Source organism: Xenopus tropicalis, chromosome 5 (genome assembly GCF_000004195.4).
Source record: "Xenopus tropicalis strain Nigerian chromosome 5, UCB_Xtro_10.0, whole genome shotgun sequence".
Taxonomy (NCBI): domain Eukaryota; kingdom Metazoa; phylum Chordata; class Amphibia; order Anura; family Pipidae; genus Xenopus; species Xenopus tropicalis.
The window spans coordinates 132,350,541-132,376,938 of NC_030681.2; the positions used below are offsets into that span (position 1 = coordinate 132,350,541).

General features: G+C 38.3%; 1 protein-coding gene across 3 annotated transcripts in view; it reads left to right on the forward strand.

Moving 5' to 3' along the window:
- The window catches only part of stag1 (stromal antigen 1), a 96,323-nt gene extending 76,663 nt beyond the window's left edge, over positions 1-19,660 (forward strand). For 2 of the 3 annotated variants that reach the window (XM_012970115.3, XM_012970116.3), the window contains 21 exons: positions 819-933; positions 2,006-2,123; positions 2,802-2,905; positions 4,161-4,253; positions 6,923-7,012; positions 7,745-7,948; positions 8,289-8,359; positions 9,116-9,203; positions 9,294-9,374; positions 9,765-9,857; positions 10,149-10,323; positions 12,444-12,583; positions 13,155-13,256; positions 15,490-15,638; positions 15,932-16,060; positions 16,440-16,648; positions 16,938-17,109; positions 17,359-17,469; positions 17,866-17,980; positions 18,616-18,696; positions 19,082-19,638. In XM_012970115.3, coding sequence (XP_012825569.1) covers positions 819-933; positions 2,006-2,123; positions 2,802-2,905; positions 4,161-4,253; positions 6,923-7,012; positions 7,745-7,948; positions 8,289-8,359; positions 9,116-9,203; positions 9,294-9,374; positions 9,765-9,857; positions 10,149-10,323; positions 12,444-12,583; positions 13,155-13,256; positions 15,490-15,638; positions 15,932-16,060; positions 16,440-16,648; positions 16,938-17,109; positions 17,359-17,469; positions 17,866-17,980; positions 18,616-18,696; positions 19,082-19,105 — 2,464 coding nt within the window. In that variant the 3' untranslated portion in view covers positions 19,106-19,638. 3 annotated transcript variants of the gene reach the window in all.
- Positions 19,661-26,398: the final 6,738 nt, after the last annotated feature.

Below are 26,398 nucleotides of genomic sequence, written 5' to 3' on the forward strand. Positions count from 1 at the left end.
CATTCATAGTTATGTCCTGGAGACTCCCATTGCCAGTAGTAATGAGGGGATTTTTTTGTAAAACACTTTCCTAATATTATTGTAGCACATTATAGAAACATTTCATCACCACTAAAGAGGGATATTTGTTTTATTGACTGGGCCATCTCCCCTTAACCTATTTGAATGTCTTTGCCTAATAGAAGTAAGCTGACAAGACTGCTGTTCCTGTTAAACATGATACAGGTATCTGATCCGTTATCCGGAAACTCCAGAAAGTTCAGAATTGTTGGAAGGCCATCTCCCATAGACTTCGTTTTAATCAAATAATTCACATTTTTAAAAATGATTTCCTTTTTTTCTGTAATAATAAAACAGTAACTTATACTTGATCCCAACTAAAATGTTTAATCCTTATTTTAGGGAAAACAATCTTATTAGGTGTTTTTTTTAGTACACTTAGGGGCAGATTTATTAAAACACGAGTTCGAATCCCGAATGGGGAAATATTTGGATTGGAAACGAAAATTTCTGAAGATCGCAAATATCACGAAAATGCTTACGAAAAAAAATCGTATTAGTCACGATAATATCGTATTGGTGATCCGAAAGTCACGAAATTCCGTACCAAACGATTGTAAACAGCGGCAAAACCGAAAAAATACGATTGAACCGCTCTGAGCGTTCGTGGATAAGTGAATGTGCCCCTTAATGTATGGAGTCCAAATTATGGAAAGATCTCTTATCTGGAAAACCCCAGGTCCTGAGCATTCTGGATAACAGGTCCTATACCTGTATAAGTGTGTATGTATTTGTAATTGATTTGACTTTATTTACAGGTTATTCAGTAGACATGATCCGCAAGCTGAGGAAGCCTTGGCCAAAAGGAGGGGAAGGAGCAGTCCAAATGGAAACCTTGTTAAGATGTTAGTCCTCTTTTTTTTAGAAAGTGAGGTAAGATACTACAAGACAGGAGGGGTTTTTTTTTTTGTTTTTTTTCCTTTTTTTTACTGATTTTTGTATTGGAAATGTAAATTAAATCCTTTAACTGCTTTAGTGATAGAAAGTCAAGCAAGTACAAAGAGTCATTTCTTGTTTTGTAAGAATATCCTTTAAGACTTTTTTGCAATTGTGAAAACTCCAGGGTGTGGAAGACTCTAATCCAATCCTGCATAACTTTTTTTTCCCTGTTCTTTGGCTTATAAATTATGTGCTGGTTGTCTGGTTTATATGAAAATTATATAACACTCTAAATCCTGTTGTCTGGGTAGACTACTGCCACACGTGACTTTTTTAGGTGGGCCTTCACAGGAATAGTTTAGTAAAGAATTCACACACTTTAATCCAAAAACTTGGACATCAGTGGTTTTTAAGCATGATAAACAAATGTATTAAAGAACAAAAATAAAGGAAAATTACATTACTAAGCAGAGTGTCATAAATTCAATATATATCACAGACATATAGCATATCTTAATCATACTCATAAAGGGTACAGGAGGAGGTATTCATATTTCTCCATAGGTTTATTACACCACAGGTGGTCAGCCCCAGTGTATTTGATCATTCAGTGCTGTATGGCTTCTTGCCATAAATGAGGAAGCATCAGCTGCAAACTCGTAACTAAACTAAATTGAGAGAATCACTTTTCAGATTATCTGATTTGGATTATTTAGATCTTTATTGGATTTGGCAAAAAACAGCTGTGGACTACTTGTCCTTAACCACTGTGTGTGTGTATATCCCTATATACACACGCACTTGTTTATCTAAATGTGGCTCTGCAATGGATTATGCCCCATAGAGAACTTCTTATGACATGGGATATAGCTCATTATTGGACCATGGCAAGTTGATAGCACTAATGTGGATGATAATGTTTTGATGCAAAAACTAATTTCCCGTCATTTTAAACAGGTCTAACTGCATATATACTTATTATATATAATTATGACAAATATCAAAGGTACTATTTAATAGAACTTTGTGGCCATGTAAAGATAATATGATCATTTTTGTCCTCTAGTTACATGAGCATGCTGCTTACTTAGTGGATAGTTTGTGGGAAAGTTCTCAGGAGCTTCTTAAAGACTGGGAATGTATGACAGAACTGCTGGTTGAGGAGCCTATGCAGGGGGAGGAAGGTAAGACTCTGGACTAAATTTAAAGAGAATTAGAGTAACTTTAGAGTGTTTTGCACATCAATACATTGAAAGATGTTCACATCCCAACAGATGTCTGAAATAGTTTGCAATATGGCTTCATTAAAAAGTGAGCGAGCATGTGACTTTTAGAGACTTTTTTTTTTTTTAGAGCGCATTTCTGCTTTCTCCACTAATAATGTAATACAGAAAGGTCAGTCTAGAATGTGGTCTTTTAGTTGAACGTGTTAAAGGAGAAGAAAAGGTAAAATCACTGGGGGTGCCAATATGTTAGACACCCCTCCAGTGACTGTAATCGCTTACCTTATACCCCGGGTTGGTGCTCTGAGCAATTCTCTTCCTTCTGTCGTCTATCTTCGGGATTCCGGGGCCCGCGCATGCGCAGTAGAGTGAAAAAGACGGCTTTTTTGTTAAAGTTTGTCTTTTCACTCTACTGCGCATGCGGCTCAAAGACAGAATAAGGAAAAGGATTGCTCTCCCAGCTACCCCCGGGCTGGTGCAGTGTTCGCCTAACAGGAGCACCAGCCTGGGATATAAGGTAAACACTAACTTTTAGCAACCCCCAGTAAATTGTACCTTTCCTTCTCCTTTAATGCATACTCTTAACTTACTGCCTCTTATTCTTTCTTTGATTTGCAAATTTTTATTTTTCCTTTAAAGTGATGTCGGAGCGTCAAGAGAGTGCATTGATTGAGCTTATGGTCTGCACAATCAGACAGGCTGCAGAAGCACACCCTCCTGTGGGCAGAGGAACTGGCAAAAGGGTAAAATAAATCTTAAGGCATGAGTTGGTTTTTTTTTACTGTTACATCTTTTTTTGATCCCCCTGGATCCATAAACGTTTGCACCCCATACAGATGCCTCTGCTGCCTACTCCTAGTTCTGGTTCTGATACCTACTAACTTATTTAGGAACATAGCCTTTACATGGCATGCAAAACTATAAGTTCCATGCAGGATGCTGCCGCTTTGCAGAGCGATTTGACAAAATTAGATAACTGGGCAGCAAACTGGAAAATGAGGTTCAATGTTGATAAGTGCAAAGTTATGCACTTTGGTAGAAATAATATAAACGCAAACTATCTACTGAATGGTAGTGTGTTGGGGGTATCCTTAATGGAGAAGGATCTAGGGGTTTTTGTTGATAACAAGTTGTCTAATTCCAGGCAGTGTCATTCTGTGGCTACTAAAGCAAATAAAGTGCTGTCTTGTATAAAAAAGGGCATTGACTCAAGGGATGAGAACATAATTTTGCCCCTTTATAGGTCCCTGGTAAGGCCTCACCTTGAGTATGCAGTGCAGTTTTGGGCTCCAGTCCTTAAGAAGGATATTAATGAGCTGGAGAGAGTGCAGAGACGTGCAACTAAACTGGTTAAGGGGATGGAAGATTTAAACTATGAGGTTAGACTGTCGAGGTTGGGGTTGTTTTCTCTGGAAAAGAGGCGCTTGCGAGGGGACATGATTACTCTGTACAAGTACATTAGAGGGGATTATAGGCAGTTGGGGGATGTTCTTTTTTCCCATAAAAACAATCAACGCACCAGAGGTCACCCCTTTAGATTAGAGGAACGGAGCTTCCATTTGAAGCAGCGTAGGTGGTTTTTCACGGTGAGGGCAGTGAGGTTATGGAATGCCCTTCCTAGTGATGTGGTAATGGCAGATTCTGTTAATGCCTTTAAGAGGGGCCTGGATGAGTTCTTGATCAATCAGAATATCCAAGGCTATTGTGATACTAATATCTACAGTTAGTACTAGTGGTTGTATTTATAGTTTATGTATGTGAGTATATATTGGTAGGTGTGGGTTAGGTGTGCTGGGTTTACTTGGATGGGTTGAACTTGATGGACACAGGTCTTTTTTCAACCCTATGTAACTATGTAACTATGTATATATGGCATGGCTGTGTGATGCACTATAAATTCGTTTTATTGCAGTTCATTCAAATTATTATACAGCAAATGACCTCTTCACTTAGTAATGTCCTTGTCTATCCTTCTTTGCCAAAACATTCTCATTTCAGGTATTAACTGCTAAAGAAAGAAAAACTCAACTAGACGATAAGAATAAGCTGACAGAACATTTCATTGTTGCACTTCCAGTACTGCTTTCTAAGGTACATATCTTGCCGCTAGAAAACTGTAAACCTGTCAAACCCTCATACATCTTCATTTTTTTCCATTGTATAAAATTATAAACCAAAGTTTAATAATATAGAAGGCCACTCATAAGTTCAACCTATTTTCTCAATCAACATTCAAGTTATGTGCAAAGCACATTCGAACAGCAAAAGTTATGCTCCCTCTGTCTCTTTTTCTTAAGTTTATTTTAGAACAACTATTACATCATATCAACATTTCAGTTCAGGACTGAAACCTTTATCAAGATGTTCCAACATGGAAATCAACAATAATAAAGTTAAATCTTTAAAATCTTAGCAAGCCTCCCCCCTCATCGGTGCTACCAAAGGACTGTGGTTTGCTAAGGTTTTAAATATGGAATTTTATTATTGTTGTTCTATAATAGAACATGTTCATAAAGGTTCTAGAATGTTGATGTGATGATATAGTTGTTTTGGAGCGTGCATAACTTTTGCTGTTGTATTTGTAATCTGACTGAATTGTAGCACCGGGATATACACAGCTCCTATTTATAGTCCTGTTTGTATACAGGCAAGCCAGTTAAAGGGGAAACCACCTTTTCAATGCTTTTAAAGTTTTATGTAATTATAATTTTAACTGAAAGCAGTATCTGTTGTATTCTCTGCATTACTACTTCTGACTCCTAAAACAGTACAGCAGAAGTCATCTGATTAGAGGGATTCTGTCATGATTTTTAAGGTGTCCTTTTTATTTCCAAATTATACTGTTTCTCCGTACGGCCCTACCTGTCAACGCAGGACTTGTGGGGTTAAGCTGATCCTCTCTGGAGGCAGAACAAACTAAAGAACCCTTTGTTCTCTTGCTGTGTCTCCTCCTCTATCCTCAGTTCTTTTTAGTTTGTCCAGCCTTGGAGGCAGCAATTTCTCTTCTCCTTCCACAAATATTAACTGCCCCCTATAAAGTCTTGAACTGTCAGGTAGAGCCTTAATATGTAAGGATTAGCACAAGTTGATATTGACATTAAGCCCAGGAGTGCTCCAAACAGACATACATGAGTCCTGTTATTGTGTTCTGCCTCAGACAAGAGGTATAAGCGTGCTTCCCTGACTAACATCTTGGTTGAGTCCACTCCCTCATAAGAATAAGAGCTTACAAGCATGCTGCTATATGTGGGCCCTGATGTTTCAGAGGCACTCTCTGCGTAAGGCTGGAGCAACCCCCAGCATGCCATATGGCACATTGGCGGCTATTTAGTGACTCCAGTGCAGAATTAGTGGCCATATTGGTGCCCCCAACTTGGCAACAGGCGCACGTGGACTTTGCCAAGTGTGTACACCAGGTGCGCAAATAATTTCACTCTACCATTTAAAAATTGTATTCTTGAACCAACAAATGTATTTTTTAGCTGTAATATTAGTGTGTAGGCGCCATCTCAGTGCATTGTGCCTGAGTCTGAGCTTTCAGAAGGAGCCAGTGCTACGCATTAAAACTGGTTTCAGGTAACCCATGTAACTTGAGGAGTCCCAAGCCGGACTTGAATTTCTTACTATTGAGTGCTGTTCTGATACCTACTGGGAGCTGCTATCTTGCTCCCTTCCCATTGTTCTGCTGATCGGCTTCTGGGAGGGGGGAATATCACTTCAACTTGTAGCACAGCAGTAAAGTGAGACTGAAGTTTATCAGAGCACAGGTCACATGGCTGTGGCACCCTGGGAAATGAAGAACATAGCTAGCCCAATGTGAAATTTCAAAATTAAATATAAACAAATCTGTCTAAAAAATTTCAATGCAGGATTCTGCTAGAGAAACTCTGTTAACTGATGACTGGCATTGTTTCAGATGACAGAACCTGAGAACAGAAAAGGATAAAACAAATATTGCTTCTAATTACAAATTACCTTAAAACAACTTTTTAAATTAATGTGTATTGTAAGGTGCTTAGAATCTCATTGTTTTCATTATGTAAAAAACTGTTTTACGTAGGATATCCCCCTTTACGTTGTAAAGAATCTGAATACTTATATCCATTTTTTTAAGGGGGAAATCATTAAAAAATATATTGCACATGGATAATATATTACTTTGTCACATGGGGCAATTTTGGGGTCATTGTTGCCTGTGATTTATTTTTTAGTAAATCAAGTGAGATCATTCTTCTAAAGGTGGCCATACACAGGCAGATTTAAGCTGCCTATTCAAGTTTTTTAGACTGATTTTTGGCATCTTATCTGCACGTGTTTGCATCCATGATTGTTATCTGGTTGAAAATTGAGCAGGTTTGATCCCGTCTGATCAGGGACTGCATTGGCTTATTGATGCAGTCCTCGGTCCAACGGCTATTGTGCCTGACGTAATTAGATGATTTGGACATTGTAATTCAATTGTATTAGCCTGGTTATATTGGGAAATGATACGTTTTGTTGGCAACCTCACTAAACTGGGGTGATTTTTGCAATGTTGGCCTCCTTTCCTTTGGCGGAGATCAGTCATTGCAGTCATTTCGGTGCAACCTAATGTGAGACATTGTCCATGCAACTTTTTAAAGGTATAACATCTGTGTTTGTCTGATAAGTATTTGCATATTTTGGTTTAGTGAAAGTTGTAGCACTGTTTGTTTTGTACATAATGCAGTTATATCTTATCATCCATACATCTAATCATACATGTCTTACATGTCTTTTAGTATTCCGCTGATGCAGAGAAAGTGGCAAACCTCCTACAGATCCCTCAGTATTTTGATCTAGAGCTGTACAGCACTGGTAGAATGGAAAAGGTAATGAATTAAGTTAATTGCTTTCACATTGCATGTATCTGCTCCGCAGAACTATCTTAGATTGCACGGTTTACATATTTATTTATTGGATTAAGTTATTTGTAATTGCGACACGAAGGGATGTTCCAAATCCAGAATTTAGTTAGGGATTCCACTGAATTCAGATTCAGCAGAATCTCAGGTGTTTAGCCGAACCAAATCCAAACCCTTACAGTTATGATTTTAAAGTTCTGGACAACTGAATGTATCACAGTTGATACAATTTCATTGGTAAATTCTACTCCATATCTATCACTTCTGATGCATTGTTTGAGGAGTGTTAACCAGAAATACTTTTTTTTTTTTAAATTATATGTATAAATAACCAGACATTGTCAATTAATGTATTTAGAAAAGATGCTTAGAATTATCTTTTCTTTTATTATGTTAAGGGGGAAAAAAAGTTTTGGGGTGCAGATCCCCTTTAAGTGCTGATCTAAAATTAAAAAGCCAAGTCTCTCTTCAAAAAAAAAAAAAATGAGTGATGGTACAGTAGTGTGTAGGTAAAACATATTTAACTGAATTAAATACATTGTAAACATTATTATGATGATTATCTAGCAATGATGGAAGACTTCAGTGTTAAATGGCCCAAATCTCTTAGAGGTATTGTTTTGGTTCAATAGAAGGTGAGGTTTCATTTAAATGAATCAATATGTTTAATCTTCTGATCCATATGTTCATGATTTTCAGCACCTAGACAGCCTGCTTAAGCAAATTAGATTTGTGGTGGAAAAGCACATAGAGTCTGATGTGTTGGAAGCCTGCAGTAAAACCTACAGCATTCTATGTAGCGAAGAGTACACAATTCAGAACCGTGTCGAAATTGCACACAGCCAACTGATTGATGAGCTTGCTGATCGATTCTCACATGCTGTAGAAGAACTGCTACAGGAGGTATTTGTGCATGTCTTTTATATAAAGGAACACTTCTAGAACATATATATTATATTAAACTGGGGCCACATGGAACGTGAAGTTCCTTAAAACGCATTGCATACTGTGTTTTTCTGCATATATTACATTTTTTTCACGAGCAGTTTGCAAAAAAGTATTTTATTCCCCATGTTTAATAATTCGCAAAACAGCCCAAAAATTTGGTGGGTTGCCATTGCACCTTAAAATGCCTTGTGGGATCTAGCTTTAATGATTCATTGATTTTAATTCAGTTTTGTCATAAAATGTGTTTATATAATATTACTGTAACATAATAATTTATGGTTTCTTTCTCTGTTAGGCAGAGGAAGCAGATGAAGACGAGATTTACAATGTTATGGCCTCATTGAAACGTTTAACATGCTTTCACAAGTGAGTATGATTACATTCCATAATGCTTTTTTTCCCCCAGTACAGCTAAGTAACACTAAATGCAGATGAAAATGTTTTGTTTTCTTCACTGTCAGATACATTATAATATTAGTATACCCTACAGCAATCTGTATGTTCGAAGCTGTTATGTTTGTACAGGTATGGGATCCCTTATTCGGAAACCAGTTATCCAGAAAGTTCTGAATTACAATAGGGTGCCATACCTGTAGTGGCATTTCCAGCCCTTGGATCTCTGGTGTTATAGCTGTGCGATACAGTCATGTCTTGATTTCCTGATAAATGTAACTTTTTGCCTCCAGACCCTACCATTAAGACTTCAGTGAGCCATATCACACCTATACCATTTAGAACATTTAATATATAATGGTTTGTAGAGTGGGCCATGGATGTCAGGTACTGTGGTGGGCCCTGAGAGGCTCTGTTAGATACTGCATATTTGCTACATGTCACTTATGGATTCAATCACACAGCATTAACCATTGCAAACTTTAGAGACTGACAGAGGAGGTTGTTAAAGGAAGGTGCATAAAACTGATTTTTTATTTTAATTATTTGCAGTGATAGGGTCGCACTAATCCAAGAATATAAATATAGCTTGAATTTTTATACATTTTTGTTTTTTTTAAGTAGCAGTGTAAAGTTAAAGTAGCTATAATCTTTGCAAACAGTTGAGTTTTTATTGGACCTATAAAAATGTCTTTTTTTATAGTGATGCCCATTTTTTCCCCTCTGCAGTGCTCATGATTTGACGAAGTGGGAACTTTTTGTAAGCTGTTACCGATTATTAAGGGCTGGAATTGAGCATGAAGGAATGATGGAGCAGGTGAGAATTCTACAGTTAAAATGTGATTAAAAGAGTGCTGTGACACCATAGGGTTAACAGAACAGGGTGCTGTTCATTTCTTGTCTGCAGATTGTTGTGCAAGCTCTCCAGTGCTCACACTACTCCATTCTCTGGCAGCTGGTGAAGATCACAGAGGGCAACCCTTCCAAAGTAAGTGATAAAGATACAGCTGTATCAAAGTGCCATGTACTAAGTTAGATTTGTATATTATATGTCAAGATGACATATCACTTAAATTTTTTGTTTGTTTAATTAGGCATATGAAATGATGAAATATGTTCTACTTTTTAGTACTGCAGTACTTTTTAACATTGTTCGTAAATGATTCTATATTGTGTGATACTTAAGAGGAACTGGAATATTGAACTCAGTCTAGGTTTTGGTACAGGTAGACGTAATTTATGTGCTATGTGAACACATTTATTTTTTTCATTTTTGTAAAATGTATTCCTTATTTTTATTATTTTTCCCATTAGATCTGTTAATTTTTGAGGATCGCTGTTCTAAAGTCTTATAAAGTTTCTGTTGATTATTTTACAGGAGGAAATGTTGACATTGCGAAAAACTGTAAAAACTTTCTTAGCAGTGTGTCAGCAATATCTCTCAAGTGTAACTACAACTGTGAAAGAACAGGTAAAGTTGTGGCTTTTCTTATTATTATTGTAGAAAAGCTCCACAAATTACTTAAAGAAGCTTTAAGCACAGATTAGAGTCCTAAAGAGCAGTGGCTCGGTGAGGTTTTACCGTATTTTTTTTTCCTGACATTCCCATGACTATTATGTGCATGCTAGGCTTGATATAGTACAACACAATAATAGGTTTAAGACACTTTATCTAGATACTCCAGATTATTACAACCTTCTACCACTGCAGTTGTTAAAATATTAAATAATCAATGAGAACTAATTGATTTTTGTGTTCCAGGCCTTCATGCTGCTCTGTGATCTCCTTATGATATTCAGCCATCAATTAACAACAGGAGGCAGAGAGAATCTGGTGCTGCTTGTTTTTAATCCAGATGTGGGACTGCAATCTGAGCTGCTAAATTTTGTCATGGATCATGTATTTATTGACCAGGATGATGAAAACCAGAGCATGGGTAAGAAGAGAGTATGTCTTGGGCTTTGTATTGTTTTTTTCTGTTTTTATACTTCCTATTTTCAAACTGAAATACAAAATGTTGTTACCTGGCTTGGTAAACTCGGCAACCAAATAGATGATTTTTTCAGTTTGGGTATTGTGGTCTTTAAAGGACATGTAAAGCCTACATTTGCCTACAATGTATATCAGTTGGGCATGTCTCCCCCACCCAAATGCCTTTATTTATGAGGTATCCAGTTGGTTGAGCAGTTTGATAAACATTAGTCATTTTAGCTAAACATTTTGTGTGATCATGTCAAAGGATAGAATGATACTAGAAGCAATAATAGATTAATTTTCTGAAACTTCAAAATGTAGGCATTTTTCTGTCCATAGCGACTGCAGACAGGTAGAACTGCAGTCCACCATAATACAGCTTAAGTTAAGTGGTAAATTATGCATAAAAAAAATATTTACAACAAATATTTAATCCAGTTTCTTAAATACTTTATTTAAAAAATGAGATGTATTGCTGAGTTTGCTACACTGGCTACAATATTTGCCAGTTTATGGTTAAGCATTTAATGTCTTTGTTTCCTTTTTTCTTTTCTGTATTTTCCTGTACCATCTATGGTTACATTTTCTGCATTATTTGTCAGTAGATAAGTATGAACTTTTTTAACTTGGTATTTCTTGCACTACATGCTCCCTTATGCATAACAATGACTTTGTTATGCTTTAGCCTACAGGGTTAACTATTCAGTCATGTGACTGTTATGGGAATGTGGGGCTTGGGGGAGTGTCTAGAGGTTTTATCTATTTATTTGCTGATTTTAACTGTGTATGTGGTCTTGATAATGGTCTTAGGAGGAGACCGAAACGTTGGCCTGTTTTAACAGCATGTTTAAATAAAAGTAACGTTTTAATCTTTAAAAAATATCCTGGTGTGCACCCAATTTTTGGACCCACCTGTCTGGCTGCTTTGATGGCTTACTCTTGTGTAAGCTTTAAATGGTATCAGTACTGAGATTAACTGCCCCCCCCCCTGCATGGTTCTCACCTCAGATTCAGGCTGTATTGTTTAAATATGTAATCCCTTGTGTTGTTCACACTTTTTAATCTCTGCATTGTTCACCCCCTGCAGTGTTCACACCTCAGGCTCAGGCTGTAATCACCCCCATTGTTCCCCTGTTCACACCTCAGGAGCAGTAGAAACCCACAAATAATCCCTGCACACTACAAAAAGAACATATACTGAGGTGTTACTTCAATTAAAAAGTTTTTTAATATATAGTTTTTTAATATACAGTGCAGACTGTAGGAGCAGTGCCAGCATTGTGTCACTGTAGGCTGCCTGTGTGTGCCATACACACAGGCATCATAGGGCAAGCAGAGTATGGCACACACAGGCAGGGTAGGGAAGGCAGAGTATGGCACACACAGGCAGGGTAGGGCAGGCAGAGTATGGCACACACAGGCAGGGTAGGGCAGGCAGAGTATGTCACACACAGGCAGGGTAGGGAAGGCAGAGTATTGCACACACAGGTAGGGTAGGGAAGGCAGAGTATGGCAGGTTTTTGCTGTACTACAACCATTAATATGGCTATGGTCATGTGATAACATGGGTGTGGTTTCAAGTAGGTGCGGTTTCAAAAGGGGGAGTGGTCAAAACTGGCTTCCATTATCGGCCCTCCACCACGTAGGTCGGAAAAATTCCGGCCCTTGGTACAACAGAAGTTGGACAGCACTGCCCTAGACAGTTAGAATCTAATGCCACAACTGTTGCTCTCTTAAAAAAAGGAAGGATATATAACATATTTATATATGAAAGTATAATAAAAACATTTGTATTATTTATTTACCTGCACATACTGTGGATTACTTTAGAAGCAATTGGCAGCAATATTTAAAAGGAAGTTGGCCTTTATGGTAAAACAAACTAACAGCTTTATATATACCCTTACCATCTTTAAAGTAGGCAGCCAATACAACTATATAATTAAGCCCCACTAGTCGAACTGCAAGTAATTAACATTAATTACTGTTACACGTGCTACATATAATTCCTGTGCTTTGTTTGTGTGTGTCATTCTTCAGCTGATTGTCTTCACACAACAATTTTTAATTTTTGTTTTTTAGAGGGAGACGAGGAGGACGAAGCCAATAAAATTGAGGCATTGCACAAAAGAAGAAACCTGCTTGCTGCTTTCTGCAAACTTATCATCTATGATATTGTAGATATGCATGCTGCTGCAGATATCTTCAAGCACTACATGAAGGTAGAAGTCATTCCCATACAACAACAAAGCATGCTATGATAAGGATGTTAGATTTTAAAACTAAGGAATCATACGTTTTGATACTCCTGCTGGATATACTCTTACTAGCTGTGTCTTCAAAATTTGTAGATTGGCACTGTTTATAAATGATGTCTACCCAAGTAGCCACATTCAGTGTATAAGGGTTGTGCCTTATTTAATGAAATATGTGAATTCAGGAAAATTATACTGTGCCATGCCCTGTAATAAGAACCAGTGTAAAAAAATATCTAAAGCATATGAACATTCCACTTTATCTTGCAATGTTGTAGGGCCAGTGGAACAGTCTGGTAGACATTTCCCTTTCCAGTAACAATGATCCCTTTTTAAACCTCAAAGCCATCAGGTGGGGAGGCACAAACAGAATTGGATACTCCTCACTAGAGTAGTGTATAGCAAGCATTTTGAGCATAGAACTAATTTTTCACCTCAAAGCAGCAGGTGGGTTAGTGATATTTGTATTGCATGTAATATATTTAAGTGAACGTTTTTTTACTTTTATGAATAAAATATGCTTTTTTTTTTGTTTCAGTATTACAATGACTATGGGGACATTATTAAAGAAACACTAAGCAAAACAAGACAGATGGACAAAATACAATGTGCAAAGACCCTCATTCTTAGTTTGCAGCAGGTAATGTTTATACTGTTCATATTTTTTTTATTCCTTCTGTATGGTCTCTGCGCAATTTTTTTTATGCCTGAGTTTGTTATTACAGATAATAGGATCTGCAATATTTGATCGGCAATATTTGAGACCTGGGACCTGGGGTTTCAGAATGAGCATTTTTTCCATTATATGGAACAATGTACCTTAAGGCTACTAAAAAGTAGGATAATTTAGCCATCAGTATGAATTTAAGCTTGCTTCATTAACTTAAGATGCAAGTAACTGACTATTATAGAGAAAAGGCTTATCAGTCAGAAAAGAAAAATTGTTTGTTGAAACACATGTCACATGTCAAAAATCTGTTTCAGAGATTTCTAGATAACAGCTCGAATAAAGATCCGTTGTGGACCGAATAAAGATCCGTTGTGGACCAAATAAAGGTGGCCACACACGTGACGATCGTTCAATTGGCCACTAACTTTTAGGTCTGAAATGGCAGATAAGGAGGCAGAAACAATAGGAATCGACTGATATCAGCAGCCTCTTGCGATATCGGTCGACTCGCCAACTTGCCATACACGCACCGAATATCGTACAAAACGAGGTTTCGTATGATATTACCGGTGCGTGTATGGCCAGCTTTATGGGAAAGAAGTAGCCAATACAAAAAGTGTTGGCATATAGTATGAATTAAAGCTGGAGTTAGACAATAATGCAGAACTACTGCTATTCATATAAATATGGATGTGATTTGATATTGACGTGCGTTACAATTTGCACAATAAGGGGCAGATTTACTAATGCACGAACGCTCGGAGTTCTGAACGCTCCAAAAAAATCGGAAAGGTTTTCCCGCTGTTTATTCGGTACAAATTTTTTTTTACTTTTGGATTGCCAATATATTATTGTGACTAATACGATTTTTTCGTAAGCATTTTTGTGATATTTGCGATCTTCAAAAATTTTTGTATCCAATCCGAATTTTTCCCATTCGGGATTCGAACTCATGATTTGATAAATCTGCCCCTAAGTGTATGCCAAAAAGTGCCCTGCTCAGCAGTCATTATATGCTTAGTAAAAAAGGCTTCACCCCCAACCTTTGCACTATCTGTTAATTAGTTTGTAAGCACTTTGTAGCTAGATCTCCCTCTATTTATATTGTTAATCTCTTAATAGAGGTTTGGTTTCCATAATGCAAACGTTTCTGGCAAAAGCTGATCTAATTTGAGGCTGCCCAGATAGTTCTCTTTAGGGCAGGGGTACACGGGGAGATTAGTCGCGCCGTAACTAGACAAATCTCTGTTGTCACGTGCGACTAATCTCTCCGCAATGCCATCCCACCACCTAGAATGTAAATCGCTGGTCGGATGGCATAAGCGTCGCTGCGATGTCCCACAGTCGCCGGAAGTTTTATTCAGAGGAAACTTTGGGCGACTGCGGGACATCGCAGCGACGCGTATGCCATCCCACCGGCAAATTAAATTCTAGCCGGTGGGATGGCATTGTCCCGTGGGCCCCTGCCCTTATAAGACAATACAGACTATATGATTTTAAAGGTGCTGAAAACCACCAGATACAGTATAAATATGGGTCAGGTAATGCAGCTTTTACTTCACCTGCCCAAGAGCAGAAAATATTAAGAGTTTAGTGAAGTAGGGTTCCTTAAAGGAACAGTAACACCAAAAAATGAGTCTTTTAAAGTAATTAAAATATAATGAACAGTTGCCCTGCGCTGGTAAAACTGGTAAGTGTGCAACAAAAACACTACTATAGTTTATATAGTTTATATAAATGAGCTGCTATGTCAACACAAGGGCAGCCATTGAAGCTGGGAAAAAGGAGAAAAGGCACAGGTTACATAGCAGATAACAGATAAGCTTTGTAGTATATAATGGGGTTTTATCTGTTATCTGCTAAGTAACCTGTGCCTTTGCTCCGGTAAATGGCTGCCCCCGTGGCTACACAGAAGCTTTATTTATATAAACTATAGTAGTCTTTCTAAGGAAAACACACCAGTTGTACCAGTACAGGGCAGCATTACATTATATAGTAATTACTTTTATACATTTTCATTTTTTTATTTCATATAGGGTCTGTTTTTTAACATTCAGATTTCCTGTTCTAGCAATACACTTAATAAGTAAGCTAGGCATTTGTGGGTCTGTTTCCATTGGATCTTACCATCCAATCAGAAATACTGCATGCATAAAATGACATGGGAACAGTTCTTATTCACATCTATAATATTTTTTTACAGCTATTCAATGAGCTGGTCCAAGAGCAAGGTCCCAATCTTGACAGGACATCTGCACATGTCAGTGGCATTAAGGAGCTGGCCCGAAGATTTGCACTCACATTTGGTTTGGATCAGATTAAAACAAGAGAGGCAGTGGCCACTTTGCACAAGTAAGTATCTGAGATCACTATATTCACATCAGCTCATGTTTCACCTAGATGTGCAAAAGCCATGTAAAATGTATTACTGTACACACACACACACTGTATATTATATATTATATTATATATTATATATATGCGTGTGTGTGTACAGGAATACATTTTTATATATATATACTCTGCTTGTAGCAATGTATACCTTTAGTTAATTCTCAGAGTGAGCTGCACATTCAGCTTAACTTTCATTCATAATTGGGTGCATTGAATGGCAACAATGCTAAAATATTTTTTGTTTTATTCAGAGATGGAATAGAGTTTGCCTTTAAATATCAAAATCCTAAAGGGCAGGAGTACCCCCCTCTGAACTTAGCCTTCCTGGAGGTGTTAAGTGAGTTTTCCTCGAAGCTCCTGCGGCAGGACAAGAAGACTGTGTAAGTAACAAAGTGCTAATGTTTCTAGCACTTATAATATTTTTAAATTATTTCACTGACCAGTAACCAAGTGAGTAAAACTGCAGAAAGTTTCTTTAATATTTGTGAGCTAAATCTCGTGGCATATTCAATAATAATTCCACAGCAACAGAGGGCACTACAAAGCAGCTTGATTTATCTAATTGCATGAGGCCCTAATCTGATGTTTATATTATCAGTAAATGAATGAATTTACTTCCCTAGTAGTGCAGGAGAATACAGATGGTAGGCTCTTTTTTTTTTTTTTCACCTCTATAAGCTATATTATAAATATTGTATTAAAGCAGGGTCTTTGTGGTTAGCATTTTGTGTATAATATAATAGTGTCCTGCTTTTTCAGACATTCTTACCTGGAAAAGTTCCTCACAGATCAAATGATGGAGAGGAGGGAAGATGTTTGGCTTCCTCTCATCTCCTACAGAAACTCACTGGTTACAGGCGGAGATGAGGACAGACTGTCTGTGAATAGTGGAGGAAGTAACAGCAAAGGTTCTTCAGTAAGAAGTAAGAAAGGCCGACCTCCCCTACATAAGAAAAGAGGTGTAGAAGGTAAGCGTAATGATTGCTGCTTTGAGATAAAGCTTTAGGATGTTACAGTCGGTTCCTTTCACTGTGGTTCTTATTTCATAATGAGGGCAGCTGTAAGTTGTATTTCTCTTCTAAGTGTGCACTCTGGCACAGGAAAAAAGGAGACAAGAAATCCTGTGTTTCTTTTTGATAGAGGGCTCAGTGCAGCGTTTCTGTAAGCGCTTATGGCTGTATTTACATAGACCTTTCTGATAAAACTTAGTTTTTACCTTTCCTTCTCTAAGTAATTTTATTATTATAATTTTAACAGAGGAAAGTATTGACAACTCCTGGGTGACCAGGAACGATACAATGCAGACTCCTGGAGCACTAACAACACCACAGCTAACATCAACTGTGCTGAGGGAAAATCCTCGTCAGTTACCAGAACAGATACCTGAGCAGGAGTCAGAACACAGCTCAGAACCAGACTTTTTGCATAAGTAAGTTACACTAACCATATTGGCTCTCTGAATTTGCTTTGAGAGTTTCATAAGACACCCTGCAGATGTATGACTTTTAGCATTCTACAACGGCAACATATTGCAAAGGGCTGTATAGTAATTGGGTGTATACTTTAAACATACATGTTACATACAAATATTGACACAAATTGACACATTGATACAAAATTCAGTGCAAATTTTGAACTCTGCTGTTTCTTTTTTTTGTTTTGTTTTTTTTAACTACAGCCCTCAGATTCAAATGTCCTGGTTGGGCCAACAGAAATTAGAAGATTTAAATCGAAAGGATAGAACGTCTATGAGTTACATGAAAGTTAGGAGTGGTGTACGACATGCAGTGTAAGTATGCATAGTTCTGTTCTTTGGCATTGAAATACTGCATACCGCAGTAAGCACTGAGTTTGCCCCATATCACCTATACTTGCTCCTCTGCTACAGCTGAAAGCAGTGTCGTGGCTACAGGGGAAGCAGACCGCATAGCTGCAGGGGGCCCGGATTTGCTTCCTCTGTAGGGGTTTCCTCGACGCACACACAATCAAAGTTACGCCACTGAAAGTGCAATGGCAAGGGATTGTCAGGTGACTGCTGCTTGCAAACTTGTCAGTGCACATTCCCACTGAGATCTCTTGTGATTAAAAAAAAATAATTGTAGAAATGAAAGCCTGTCACTCATGACTAAAACTGTTACATTTTGTATCCTGTAAATGTATTACTGTTCTTTGTCTGCATTATCAGGCGTGGTCTAATGGAGGATGACGCAGAACCAATTTTTGAAGATGTTATGATGTCATCACGAGGGCAGCTAGAAGACATGAATGAGGAGTTTGAGGACACAATGGTTATTGATCTTGTAAGTATCATTCTTCCCTTCAACTGAGTTTTAGTATGAGCCCATATACTAATATAAATCTATTGCAATAGATGTGTAAAATGTTATCCCCTAGCATTGCCCCAAGCAAAGGACCAGGAAACACCATGAAGTGAAAGTATTACATTTAATTATCCTGGTATATTTACTTATTCTTACCCAAGCTAAAAAGCTATGTTTTAGAATAATCCATGCTTGTTCCTTGGCAGGACCCAGAGCATATTTCATTTTCTGTCATTTGCTATTTCTAGTGTTTTGTTCACTCCTGGGGAATGAGGAAGGGCTCGGGCAACAAAACACTACTAATCGCCCAGTCACCCAGTACCCTATTGTCTCTTAGCAGAGTCTATTTTATGTGAGAGGTTTTCATCCTGTAGGTTTATACAGAACAAGCGATATTTGACATAACTATTTTTATCTGTTTTATGTAACTTATCTGTTAGCTGCTGTGCAAATATGAATGGCATCCCCATCATTACATAGGGTTTCTCTGGTGTATTTCAGCCTCCCAATGCCACCATCCTCTTATAAATTGGTTCATAGGTTTCCTTTACTGATTTAGGTACTGGGTTTTGAAAAGTAGTGTGTAAAATTTTATTTGGTTTTATTTTCTCTAGCCTCCTTCAAGAAACAGGCGGGAGAGAGCAGAGCTCCGGCCAGATTTCTTCGATTCTGCAGCCATCATTGAAGATGATTCAGTATGTATCTGTCTTTATAGAGGAACTTGATTTTCAGTGTAGCAGCTATCATCTTTCAGCAGTTTAAACAAGTGGAACAAGCTTTATATATTTTACTTATTCAGTGTATACAGTATATAGATTAAGTTCAGTTTGGTTTAACTCTTCACCTAGCTGTACAGGAATGTGGGAACCTAGCAACTAGATAATAGATTACATTCTGTGTACATACTTTTGTTTATTTTGAGATTTTCCTTTTCTGAGTGTGTCTGCACTTTTTTTGTAAGTGAATTTTGCCCAGTAATGACTGGCCTTGAAAAGAATGTGGCCTGAGTAGAGTCTTTTTCTACATATTTCTTAACAAAATGTATGTTTTTTCTTTTTTTGTTGTTTTGCTGTGCTACAGGGATTTGGAATGCCAATGTTCTGAGTTTTGGTACCTACCATGGAACTCTTTGTCAAAAGGCCTGTATACTGTGAGCTTCTGCGAGAAACTATTTCTGTTTTTCTTTTTGTTCAAACCAAATTATTTCGGTAATGATGGATTTCGGCCTGGGAACAGTCCCGTGTCCCGCAAGGAATTCAGTAATGCCATCTTTTTGGATTAGTATTGGTAGATCTAAGCTGCAACTATCAGTTTGCATTTCTACAACTGCTTTGAAAGGAAGCTAAATTATAATAACTAAAAAAAACCCTGGAAAAACAAAGCCTGTTTTCTGGACAACCCATCATTGTTACACCTATTTCTACTGTAAAACTAAACATTTCAACAGTTCTTGGTTTTTTTTTTCCCACCGAAGTTAACTTTTGGTTTTACGTTAAACTCATGTTAAATATCAAGCAGGCATGGAGGATGCTGCCTATGGCCCCACTTTATGGAAAGGAACAAGAACAGACTTTGGAAATGCACTGGAATAAAATATTAAAAGACAATGCTAAAGAACGGAAGCCATTTTGTGTCACCCTTCTTAAAAAAAAAAAAAAATCCATAAACATTATTGGAACCTGATCCCACTACAGCAAGACTCAGATCTCGACCCTATACATAAACCTTACTATTTAATTTTTGACAGATGTTATTTTGTATTTTAAATCCACAACACCTGTTCCCTACAGAATTGTAACCGCAGTTAATTGCTGTACAGGAAAGGACAAGTTGGTTCCCCCCCCTATCGGTACTTGTTCTGTGGGTTTTTACACCAATACCAGCAAATTCATGATGGACAGCAGAATCTCACTCATTCATCACTTACAGTTACCAGATTTCTTTTCAGACTATTTTTGTTTGTTTTGTCACTTTTTTATATTGCTTATAAAGTTTAACACAGCCGTGCATATTTTAAAAATGAATAAAGGAATCTTATAATAGTGGGACTTAACAGAGTCTACTCTCCATGCAGTAATATTCAACAGTAATATTTTTGTAAAAATAAACCAATTTTAAACTGTTTTACTGTTGCCTATAGAAAAAAAAGTGCTTGAATGGGTTAATTTTTTTCCCTCCTGTCAATGTTGAAAGTAATGGCATTTTCAGTGTTAACTGTCCCAACTTTGACTCTTTTAAGGGAAAAGGTTTTTTCTTTTTCCAGCACAATAAATCCCTGTTTAACTGCCCTGTTCTGTATTATTGTAATAAAATTTAAAATCACGTGTCTTAAATAAAAGTGATTTTAACAATGTTTTTTATTATCCTGGTTTTGAAGCTTGTGTGTGTGTGTGTGTGTGTGTGTGTGTGTGTGTATGTATGTATTGTCTTGTTTTTTTTAACACAGACGGCAATCAAGTTTCACCCATTGACTTTAATGGGGAAATTGAAACTGCTGCCAATCTCACAGCTTTGAGGCGACACTCCCCAAACTTGAATCACACAGTCATGGGGTCAGCCTGAATGAAAATATAATGATTGCTGGATGCCCAATAGATTTTATCTATTGATTTGGCAGAAATTCAACCTGCTGCCATTCTCACAGTAATAACTCCAGGGTCCCCAAACTTTTTACACTTGATCACTAGGGGACTGCAGTTTTTGTTTTGAAAAGTGGGCGGAGCCACCAACAGCCAATCAAATTTTACCTATTGATTTTTATTGGTTTGATGCCAGGGTTCCCAAACTTTGCACAGTCAGTCACTGGGTGACTACATATTCAGGGTTAGAACAAGTGGGACGAGCCACCAAAAGCCAATCCATTTCCGCCCATTAGATTTCATTGGTTTATATTTAAACTGATGCCATTATTTAAATATTAATTCCAGGGTTGTTAAATTTTCCAGAGTTTGTCACTGGGTATTTGCCGTTCAATAAAATTCAATAGGTGAAATCTGATTGGCTGTTGGTGGCCCGCCCACTTTTTCAAAACTAAAACTGTAGTCCTCTAGTGACCAACTGTGAAAAGTTTGGGGACCCTGGTGTTAATACTGTGAGAATGGCAGCAGGCTGAATTTCCGCATTTAGAGTCAATAGGTAAAATCTGATTGGCTGTTGGTGGCTCCACCCACTTACAAAAATACAAAAGACCTTAAATGCGTAGTCACCCAGTGACTGACTATGCAAAGTTTGGGAACCGTGGCAACAAACCAATAAAAATCAATAGGTGAAATCTGATTGGTTGTTGGTGGCTCCACCCACTTTTCAAAACTAAAATTGCAGTCCCCTAGTGACCAACTGTGAAAAGTTTGGGGACCCTGGTGTTAATTCTGTGAGAATGGCAGCAGGTTGGATTTCCCCATTTAAAGTCAATAGGTAAACTCTGATTGGCTGTTGGTGGCTCCGCCCACTTTTTATTACCTTGAACCACAGTTACCTGGTGCCTAACCCTGCAAAGTTTGGGGACCCTGGTGTTATTACTGTGAGAATGGCAGTAGGTTGGATTTCTGCCAAGTCAATAGGTAAAATCTGATTGGCTGTTCACAGCTCCGCCCACTTTTGGGCATCCAGCAATCATCATATTTTCATTCAGGCTGAGCCCATGACTGTGTGATTCAAGTTTGGGCAGTGTTGCCTTAAAGCTGTAAGATTGGCAGCAGTTTCAATTTCCCCATTAAAGTCAATGATTAAAATTTGATTGGCTGTTGTTGGCCCCTCCCACTTTGGGGTCATCAAACAAATGTTGCTGCTTCATTCGGGGTGACCCCATGATTGTTATTCAAGTTTGGGGGCTGTAGCTTCAAAGCTGTAACAATGGCAGCAGTTTGAAAATCTTCCCTGTCAAAGTCAATGGGAAAATTGGGGGGTTCTGAGCGGCGCCACAAAAAGACGGGGGGCGGGATTGCTTAGAAAAGCACAAGCAACCTGCTCCGCTATAGGGCGAAGATGTGTGGGGAGTTTGGGTGTTGTACCCCTAAAACTGTAGGAGGAGTAGCGTTTAGAAAATGGGGGGCGCTAAGAATAATAAGAAGAAGCGGAAGAATAAACCAAAGTGGAAGAACAGTCTGTGGGGTTTCCAACCCAACACAATTATACAATACAATTATTATACAGTTAAAGGAAGGGGGAATATGATACTAGGAGAAAAGGCTGCATTTTGGGGTACTGTCAGCCCCAGTGTTGCTCCATAGAACAAGTAGCCCTATCAGAAAGCTGCACTGATGACATCATGAGCTGGAAAAGACAAGATTACTATATGGGCAGTCAGTTAACTGGGCAGCACGGTGGCGCAGTGAGTAGCACTGTCGCCTTACAGAAGCACTGGTCACGAGTTCAATCCTGGCCGGGGCACCGTCTGTAAGGAGTTTAAGTGTATGTTCTCCCCGTGTCTGCGTGGGTTTCCTCCGGGTTCTCCGGTTTCCTCCCACACTCCAAAAACATACAGATAGGATCCCCCTTCCCTTAGTGTGTGAATGTGTGAGTGAGTGATAAGCCAGTATGAATAATCTCCATGGTCGTGGAGGACTATACTGGCTTGAGTGAATGGGAGCCAGTATGAATAATCTCCATGGTCGTGGAGGACTATACTGGCTTGAGTGAATGGGAGCCAGTATGAATAATCTCCATGGTCGTGGAGGACTATACTGGCTTGAGTGAATGGGAGCCAGTATGAATAATCTCCATGGTCGTGGAGGACTATACTGGCTCGAGCGAATGTTTTGCAAAACATTTGTTTTCCCCCAAAAAGATACATTGAAGTCAATGGGCCCTTTTTATCATATGGGTTGTTTTGCAATATGAAATTTCAACAAAATTTACCTAATTTATCTATATTTTTAGAGTTCATATAATACTTTTTTTGAAAAATTTACATTCATATATTTTCATAAAGGACGTGTCAACCCCAAAAATATGTTTTTGCCTCATAAAAGAAAACATAATTCAAAGCAACTTTCCAATATCAATTTGTTAAACATTATTAGTGCTTTAATAGTTATTGTGTTGGGTTGGAAACCCCACAGACTGTTCTTCCGCTTCTTCTTCCGCTTCTTCTTATTCTTAGCGCCCCCCATTCTCTAAACGCTACTCCTCCTACAGTTTTAGGGGTGCAACACCCAAACTCCCCACACTTCTTCACCCTATAGCGGAGCAGGTTGCTTGTGCTTTTCTAAGTGATCCCGCCCCCCGTCTTTTTGTGGCGCTGCTCCGAACCCCCCAATTTTCCCATTGACTTTGACAGGGAAGATTTTCAAACTGCTGCCACACTTACAGCTTTGAAGCTACAGCCCCCAAACTTGAATAATATAATTATGGGGTCACCCCGAATGAAACAGCGACATTTGTTGGATGACCCCAAAGTGGGAAGGGCCAACAACAGCCAATCAAGTTTCACCTATTGAAACTGCTGCCAATCTTACAGCTTTGAGGCGACACTCCCCAAACTTGAATCACATAGTCATGGGCTCAGCCTGAATGAAAATATGATGATTGCTGGATGCCCAAAAGTGGGCGGAGCTGTGAATAGCCAATCAGATTTTATCTATTGATTTGAAGGAAATCCAACCTGCTGCCATTCTCACAGTAATAACACCGGGGTCCCCAAACTTTTTACACTTGGTCGCTGGGGGACTGCAGTTTTGTTTTAAAAAGTGGGTCGGAGCCACCAACAGCCAATCAAATTTCACCTATTTTTATTGGTTTGATGCCAAGGTTCCCAAACTTTGCACAGTCAGTCACTGGGTGACTACATATTCAGGGTTAGAACAAGTGGGAGGAGCCACCAACAGCCAATCCATTTCCACCCATTAGATTTCATTGGTTTATATTTAAACTGATGCCATTATTTAAATATTAATTCCAGGGTTGTTAAACTTTCCAGAGTTTGTCACTGGGTATTTGCTGTTCAAAGTTAGAAAAAAGTGGGTGGAGCCACCAACAGCCAATCACATTTTACCATTTTTAATTTCAATGGTGAAGTGTAAAATGCTGTCAGTCTCACAATTTTTATGCCTGAGTCCCCAAAATTTGCAAAGTTGGTCACTGGGAGACTGCAGTTCAAAAATAGGAAAAGTGGGTTGGGCCACTAACAGCCAATGAGATTTCATCCATTAAATTTTATTGGTTTAAATGTAAAATGCTGTCATTCTCACACTTTATGCCAGGGTGCCCACTGTTTGTCTCTGGGTGACTTCGACTCAAGGTTAAAAAAGGGGGTGGGGTCACAACCACCAATCACAATTCACCTATTGACTTTTATTGGTTTAAATGTAAACTGCTGCCGTTCCTTAACTATTAATCCTAGGGTCCCGAAACTTTGCAGAGTTCGTCACTGAGTAACTGCAGTTCCAGGTTAGAAAAAGGGGGTGGAGCCACCAACCGCCAATCAGATGTCACTCATGGACTTTCAGTGGGGAAATTTAAGTTGCTGCCATTCAGACACTATTAAAACCAGGGCCCCCAAACTTTGCACAGTGGTTTTTACTATATAACTGTGGCCCAAGGTTAGAGAAAGTGGGCGGAGCCCATTCAGTGACTTCATGTTTTTCAACCCAACATGAAGTTTGTTCTCAAACTTACTTTTCTAGTTACTATTGAGTACTGCAGTGTGTGGTGTTTTGGTTAAAAGATGATTCCAGTTGATCCCTATAAAACTGGTGTTTTTGTCATTTTAGATTATATCCCAGTTGCTTGAAAAGGAAGCACTTTGGTTTGCAAAGAAACCGACAATTACACTGCAGTGTTTTCGTTATTGCTACAAATGCAATGTGTGCTATAAACCTAAAGGGGAACTATTGTGAAAATGCAATTGTAATATAACCATCTTTCTGAAATAAAAGACTTTCTAAATATAATCGATTAAAAATTCTGACCTGTTTCTGAAATGATTTGTCACTTCACTCTCAGCATCTCTCTTCCTTCTCTCTTTATGCAGCAGTCGGGTGTCACATTTAAGATCTCAAAAATAATTGAGGTATTATCGCTAACTCAAATAACCCATTGTAGCACAGAATGATCTGACAATCATCATTTTGGCAAAAAGAGCCCCCTAAAAGATAAAATAAATCTGCCAAAACCAGGCACCCAACTCCTGCGTGACGAGAGAGACAGATGCTGAGAGGGGGGTAGGGAAGAGGAACTTGATTATGTCAGAAACAGGTCAGAATTTTTCATTGGATATAGAATTTTTTTTAATGAAATTTTCATTTTTGCAAAAGTCCCCCCTTTGAAATTGTTTAAAAAGGTTACTTTGTCAATGTGCACTATAAGAGACAGGGCCACGCAAGGTCCACCTTTGCCTCTGGAGGTGGGCATTGTGGAGCACATAGCAAACCTTTTGCAGAAACCAAAACATGATTATTCCTTGGGCCCCCTCCATCCATTTGGGTAGAAGACCAGCTTGTGGCACTTTTGCTGTGTAGAAACCCAAGATAAAAAGTATGTATGCATTTTCTTGTTTCCCCCCGTCAACTGCAAAACCAACACACTGCCTGCATTTTGTGAATCCAGACTAAAAGTACATATTCTGATCAGAACTAGAAACTAGTTCATATAGCTCATCCAAACCACTGCAAAGATACACTAAAGTTTGTGTTTGTAAAAAGAAAAAAAAAAAATCTGAAATGCCCCCCAAAACTTGCACTCCAACGTGCTCCTGCGTACAGGGATACAGCGTCATTAATATAATAATATAGAATTAATATAGAATTTTTACAGTGAACAGTGCAGAAGTTAACAAAATGATTGCAGTAAAACTAATGAAAGTTATACCACACACACACACACAGGGAGATTATTGGTCAGAATCCCACTGTCACTGTAATTGCAATGCTGTAGTAGAAAGGAACATGGGGCGAACAACCTGATCTACAGATGCAATCACTAAAACAAGATAGAAAAAAAAAAAAAGTAATTATTTAGTTTGGGGATATTTTTTTCATCCAGTTTGGGCCCACCTTGAATAAAGATTGTAGGGTTGGATGTTAAGGAAGGCGATCAGTTGACCCAAGATCAGATGCTGGAGCCGAGGGGGCAGGTAAGTTCCATCAATATTCCCAATATCAGGCCAGTTTGTTTAAGCTTGTGTCACCTGTCAGATTGTGTCAGGGAAACATATGTTGTTGAACAATATGACTGGCGATTAGAAGGCCATGGTATAGCATGAAGCTAGCATGGGTTTTCCAGTGCTGCTGTATAGAATGTGGTTCTTTTTCCCCAAGCCCCAGATAATAGGGGTTAGATACTCTTCAGCAGAATCACATGTTCCCACCCATTACAAGGATTTTGAGGGTAATTCAGAAATGAAATTATTACCCACACAGTCCTATAAAAATCCAAAGACACATGTCAGTATTGCCAAGA